The sequence below is a fragment of the Dendronephthya gigantea genome, unplaced genomic scaffold (assembly GCF_004324835.1).
Source record: "Dendronephthya gigantea isolate DGI-Jeju-01 unplaced genomic scaffold, DenGig_1.0 000037F, whole genome shotgun sequence".
Classification (NCBI taxonomy): domain Eukaryota; kingdom Metazoa; phylum Cnidaria; class Anthozoa; order Malacalcyonacea; family Nephtheidae; genus Dendronephthya; species Dendronephthya gigantea.
In genome coordinates, this window is record NW_021163047.1 from 1,582,839 (window position 1) to 1,589,964 (window position 7,126).

Consider the following 7,126-nt stretch of genomic DNA (forward strand, 5'->3'; position numbering starts at 1 on the left):
TTTTTAGCATTTTAAGACCGTTTTAGAAAAGTTCAAAAAGTCGTCAAAATTGACCAAAATGGTAAGGGGTAAGCCTTACCATTTTGCTCAATTTTGACGACTTTTTCATTGTTCAAAACTGTTTTAAGATGCCCTAAAATGAAAGATATTAGTCTAGGAAGCCATTTTTAGCATTTTAACACAGTTTTTGAAAAGTTCAAAAAGTCGTCAAAATTGACCAAAATGGTAAGGGGTGCCTTACCAATTTGGTCAATTTTGACGACTTTTTCAATTGTTCAAAAACTGTCTCAAAATGCTCTAAAATGAAAGATATTAGTCTTAGGAAGCCATTTTTAGCATTTTATGACAGTTTCTGAACAGTTGAAAAAGTCGTCAAAATTGACCAACATGGTTAGGGGTAAGCCTTGCATTTGGTCAATTTTGACGACTTTTGGACCTGTTCAAAAATTGTTTTAAAATGCTCTAAGAAGAAAGATATTAGTCTTAGAAAGCCAATTTTAGCATTTTAAGACAGTTTTTGAAAAGTTGCAAAAGTCGTCAAAATTGACCAAAATGGTAAGGCTTACCCCTTACCATTTTGCTCAATTTTGACGACTTTTTGAACGGTTCAAAAACTGTCTTAATTAAAATTCTCTAAAATGAAATATATTAGTCTTAGGAAGCCATTTTTAGCATTTTAAGACCGTTTCTGAACAGTTGAAAAAGTCATGAAAATTGACGAAAATGGTAAGAGGTAATGTTTGTAAAATTAACGAAGAAGCTTTCATCTCACATTTCCTTCTTACTGCTTCGATTTCGCCAGCTTTATTACTTCGAAAGAACGAACAAAGATCGTTTTTTATTTGCATACTTTCCGCCATGATGACTCGAGTAACGTGCGTACAATGTCGCTTGCAAAGTATCGCGATTGTTTACGCATTATGGATTTGCGCATCAGTCAAACGCGATATTTTGGATCGCGGGGCTAAACGCATCAGTCAGCATCAATTTCCCAACGTTGCGTGTGCACGAAAACAATAGTTTTTATGACGTTGCGTTAGGGAAACTCGGCCAAAGGGACTCGGGACTGTTGCGCCACTGATGCGCATTTCTCCCCAACATTACGTAGTGATGCACTCTTTTCCCAATGTTACGTAAACGCGTCCACTGACCGTAATATGATAATGCATATTATTATTATTTATATTTATTATTATTATTAAAAATTCATTTATACACGGTAGAATCATCAGTAATGTTATATATATACAACAAACAATAAAGAGAAATATCTAAAAACTTTTAGCCATACAAATAACAAAGCACGCAATAATAACACAAAATACTGTTTTACATGATTGCCGTGTGGAAATCAGATATTCAAAAGAATTTGTCAAGTTCGGATTTAAATTGTTGCAGAGAGGTAATTTTCCGAACATTTTCTGGAAGAATATTCCATAAACAAGCCCCGCTATAACTAAAACTACGTTTTAAGTAGTCAGTATGGGGCATCGGTAGATCAACTTGTCTAACCGAGTTTCTTAATGTATAACCTGTGCTCCGTGGAATAAACATATTTCGCATATAATCAGAAGCTAAGTTGTTTAAAGATTTAAACATTACAATAGCTTTTTGTTTCTTGCGACGAATATTAAGCATATCCCATTGCAACATGTCAAGAAGCTCACTAGACCTTATATCGTAACTGGCTCTCATAATTACTCTGGCTGCACGATTTTGCAGTTTTTGTAGTTTATCGCTAAGTTGATTGCTTAGACCATCCCAAACTGGAGAACAATAATCAAAATATGGCAATATTAAAGCATTATAAATTAGCACAGCAGAGTGTAAAGGGACACAAGGTCTAATTCTTTTCAAAGCCCCGATCCCTGACGAATTTTTTTTACATAAATCATCAACATGATTGAACCAAGAAAGACGGTCATCGATGGTCAGGCGAAGGGAAATAGTGTGACCAACCCGCTGGATCGTCTGATCGCCAATTTGAATACAAATTGTACTGTGATTATCGGCAGATATTTTTTGCCTCGAGCCAATAACCATAAATTCGGTTTTAGCTATATTCAAACTAAGTTTATTTGCAATCAACCAAGTTTTGAGATTAGCAAGTTCTGAATTGACTAGGGGCTCAAGTTCAGGTAGGTTACGTGCCGAAAGGCTAATATTAGTATCATCAACAAATAAATTGGCAGAGGCTGATCGAAGACAATTTGGTAGATCATTTATGTAAATTAAAAATAGCAAAGGACCAATAATACTACCTTGAGGCACGCCACAATTAATTGCGCCAAGACTAGATAAACAGCCGTTGACATCACATTTTTGGGTTCGGCCACTGAGATATGAATTAAACCACCTTAGGGCATTCTGGTCAACACCATAGTTTACTAATTTACGCAGTAAAATATCATGTTTAATAGTGTCAAAGGCCTTCTTCAGGTCAATAAATATTACTCCATTGAGAAGACCTTTGTCTATATTCACCGACCATTTATTAGTGGCCCTCAGTAAAGCTGTTACTGTACTATGGAGCGAACGAAAGCCAGATTGGCAGCTACTTAATAAATTATTCTCATTTAAATAGCCAAAAAGCTGATCATAAACCATTTTTTCAAAAACTTTTGAGACAATTGGTAATATTGAAATTGGTCGATAATTGCTCTGGTCAGATTTCCTGCCTTTTTTAAACACTGGTAACACCCGCGCGAGTTTCCATTCTTTTAGATATTCCGGTAACAATCGATCGCTCAAATATGTTGGTAAGCGAGGGACCAACAACAAAAGCCGCAATTTTTAGGAGCCTAGCCGGAATTTTATCAAGACCCATAGCCTTTTTTTCATTAAGTTTACTTAACAGTAGACATACTGTTTGCTCAGAAGGGGCGTCAAGACTAAAAGATTTGGTGGTTGGTTCTAAATATATTTCCGGGTTAATGTTAGTTTGTGGAATTTCCCTAGCTAAGTCAGGACCAATATTGCTGAAATATTCATTAAAAGCTTCTGCTATATGCGAGGAAGATTTAATAGTACGATCACCAACTTCAATTTCGGAAATTTGGGACTTACTACACGTGCGGGAAGTCAATTCATTAATAAGCTTCCACGTTTGACGAGGATTATTTTTATTATGTTAAAGTTTTGAACTGAAGTACTGCTGTTTAGCATACTTAATTGCATTATTAGTCAGATTACGAGAACGTTTATATTTTTCCCAAGATACCCCATCGTTAAAGTTGACCGCCTGTTTCTTAAGATAATTACGCACATGCATTTTTTTCAACAACTCATTGGTAATCCACGGTGCTTTTTTTCTACCAACACGTCTGCTTCTAATAGGTGCGTGTTTGTCTATGCTTTCCATTAGAAGTGATTTCCAGATATCCCACATGCAATTCGGATTATTTTGGGAGTTAACCTCACACCAGGGCTTTTCGTTCAACTCCCGAAGAAAATCATTCTTATTAAAGTTTTTAAACACCCGCGATTGGATGATACGTGCGGTTGTTTGCTGATAATGTGTTTTTCGAATAAAATAAACCAAAGAGTGATCACTAATTCCAAGATGCAAGACACCTGCATTGACTATTTTTTGAGGACAATTAGTGACACATAGGTCAATTAATGTTCGCGAACTGGGGGTTACTCTTGTTGGTTCATCAATCAACTGACTTAATCCATATATATTGAATAAATCAATCAAGGTAGAAGTATTATACGCCCCAGGAGATAACATGTCACAATTAATATCTCCGAGCAAATAATGCTCTTTATCCTCGCTATCTATCCTGCCTATAATTTTCTCAAAAGCATGGAACGCTTCACTTGGGGAGCTCGGAGGCCTATACCATGTGTTGACCAAAAACGCCTTCGATCTTGGCTTAGTAATTTCAATACATAGATATTCAAGGGTCGGAGCTTCCAAGTCGTGTCGGATGAAGTAATTAATGTTGGATCGTACATAGAGGCAGATTCCACCTCCATGCCTACCGTTCAGGTCACGATCCCTTCTCACGAGTTCAAAACCCGGTAGTTGAATTTCCCTATTCTCAATAAGAGAGTCTAATTTGGTTTCATTGATTGCTAAAATGTCGATTTTAGAAGTACTCAAAAATAATTTGAGCTCATCAATATGCAGTAACAAGCTATTAATGTTTAATGATGCCATAACCAAGCCCCGATTTGTTATGTTAAAATTCAAATTCGAAGCTTGAGACATGGGAGTTGTTCCAACGGGCACAAATTTATCTGATTTCCCCGCGGCAATATCCTAATCTTTTCTTAAATAATTTACAAAATTAAGAGCTAAAAGAGCTGTTCCACGTTTATTCAAATGGAGACGACTACGATTGAGATGCTCACTGGCTAATATATTACTATTATTGATAAATCCCCATTTGTTTTGTTTGCTCATTTGATCCAAATATTTATTAACCTCTCTAATTTTACTAGCAGATATCAAGTCGTCAGACCTGTCAACTATACCAGATATAGCGATTTTAGATGCAGAATGACGACTAATTGTTGAGGCTAATTCAATTATTTCATCGGCACATTTCCTAGCTGACTTATTTTCGCATAGATTATTGGTCCCAACATGAATAATTATTTCTGCTGGATTTTTTTTCTCAGTATCGGCTTGGCATGATCTTTCATGTCTAATGTAGTACAGCCTGGAAAAGAACGTACCTGAAGCTTTGCCTTACTTGACAGTCGGTGTCCGTCTATATTCTTGACAATAGAGCCGCCGATGATATAAATTTCTTTCTTCGTGTTAGTCATACTTGTCGCTGAGTCTGTGTCTGTTTGCGTGGCCATTTCCAAACTAGTCTCCCCAACATTAGCTGAATTACCGGTGGCCTGGCCATGCGATCGGTTCTTTCCTGATTTGATCCTATGCCGTTTATGCTTCCGAATCGTTTGAATCGATCGATTTAGAATAGAGCCACGAGCGTCGGACTTATCTGGCGAAACTTCGACAACAGAATTGTCTTCCTCAAGAGCAGGCCTCTCACGGGCATTGAAGGTCCCAGATGCAATGCATTTTAGTCTCTGATTGTTGCGGTACTCTTCTATCTGATCATCGAAGGTAGCGTGGACAGTGACACTGCTTTGATCGCTAGGATTTACTTCAGATTGATATTCACTCGGCTCATTAGCGAGGGGCTCAAAATAATTGAAAATAGGCGTATTACTTGATTCGTTTGCGGTTTCCCTTGGACATGTTTGACGAGGCTGGTCCCATGAAGTTTGACTATATTCTAGGAATTCTTTAATGCTTTCATTTTGATTCTTCAACAAATTAATTTCAGCTTTCAAGTGTTCAATATCAGAACAAGGCAGGTTGGCCTTAACAATGTCTTCAAGTTTATGCACCACTGCCCAAAGCATACAAATTTCAAGCTTTGCTTCAGCCATCTCGACTCTAGCAGCTTTACAATCTGAACAGTTAATGCCGTTACAAGCTGTGTTATCGCCATCATGAGAGGGAATATTAGCACTAGAGGGACATAGTTGATCCTGAATCAACGATAATAGTTCACTTGCTCTCGAACCTTTGAAATAAATTGACTTGCTTTTAGATTTTAGAATACCAAGTGACGAGAAGCTGCTCGCTCGTAAACTTCCAAGTACCACCACTGGGCGATTTCCAAAAGGCTTGTTCTAAAGCCTTCTTATCAACAACTGTGCTAACGAATGCTTTTAATTCGTCCAGATTCCCTGTCCAGGATAGTTTGTCTTTCAAGAAGACGAACTTATTCGTAGGAATCGCTAACACTTTATCCATATTTAAAGTAAATTTAAATCGATCGGAACGGAGCTATAAAATACACGTCTTGAACTTTTGATACCCTGATGTTTCATTTATTACTACTACTTATTACGACTACTCAACGCTGGCGTGCAAGCATTACTGTGCTATTCATATTTATAATTTGTAGAAAATTTGACCACCTTTATAGTAAATTGTGAAAGTTTGACCCAAGAGATGAAGTCCAGTACCCAGTCCATGTCGACAAGAAGAATGCAGTCTGTGGATGCTGCATGGGAAAATAGTAGATCTGCTATATTTGCTGTTGTTTTAAAAAGTTATGCAATTCTTAAAACTGGGGCTGTTTGCTTCTTGTGCGGAGAAGACAGAGCTGTTGTTCGGTGAAGCCACTGTGGACCAGATGCATTACTCTGTAATAATTGTGATGAGACAGCTCATGAGATAAAACCTTTGCATCATGACTGTGATGTTTGGATAAATTGATTTTATCAAACAGTTCCTCCAACTGAAACAGTCCTGCCAGATGGATCTCCAGGCTTCAACAGTAAGTGATTATTGTAAATTTGATAATTAAAAAATTATCATTGGTTTGTTCAGATGCTTACTATATTCTTGATATTCTTGTTCCAGAGACTATGAAATATATCAATTATAAATATTTCTATGCATGCATTTCTTTTTTTTATATAATCATTTCAGGTAAACTACAAGTACTGGTTCAGTAATCTTATACTGTATAAAATAGACTGATTACTACGTTTTTTACAGGAAGATATGCTCCATTTTTATTTTGTAAAGAATGTATTTATTGCAAGGGCCAGGATACACTTTCTATCATCCCCTCTAATGAAATGTGCATTCTTATAACAGCCAAAGGTACGAATTTAGCTGTGTATAGTGTACAGTAGTGTGCACTATATCATGTGCTCTAAAATTGTAGTTACTATCAGCTTATCTTGATTTTCAATGTTTTCTTGCAGGAAGATTTGATTTGTATTTATTCACATACAGTTAAACTGGATGTGATCAACAGTTCTCACCATTAACACTGGAGAAGATAATTAATGAAGGGTATTGGCCAGGTGGCCCAAAGAATCTTAATCACATCTTCTGGAGAAGATAATTAATGAAGGGTATTGGCCAGGTGGCCAAAAGAATCTTAATCACATCTTCTGTGAAGATGTGTTCAGAGTTTGGGATTCACTGTGAAAATACATGACAGACACATCTGAGACAGCATTTCTTAAGTCCTTGGCCACCATATCTAGTGAAAAGGGTATGGTTAGTAAATCATACTCAGGTCACTGTACATAGATTTGTACAAATCATAAATGAACAATTAGCAAATAAGAGCTG

At 36.8% G+C, this 7,126-nt stretch overlaps 1 protein-coding gene across 1 annotated transcript; it reads right to left on the minus strand.

Annotated features, from left to right (window-relative positions):
- Positions 1 to 3,130: 3,130 nt before the first annotated feature.
- On the minus strand, positions 3,131 to 4,165 carry LOC114526119. Its single transcript, XM_028547621.1, has one exon. It carries the CDS (start codon positions 4,163 to 4,165, stop codon positions 3,131 to 3,133), a length of 1,035 nt encoding a protein of 344 aa, XP_028403422.1.
- Positions 4,166 to 7,126: the final 2,961 nt, after the last annotated feature.

What these genes read in the sequence shown, in the direction of transcription:
- LOC114526119 (XM_028547621.1), bottom strand. Translation starts at nt 4,165, where the DNA reads ATGGCATCATTAAACATTAATAGCTTGTTACTGCATATTGATGAGCTC.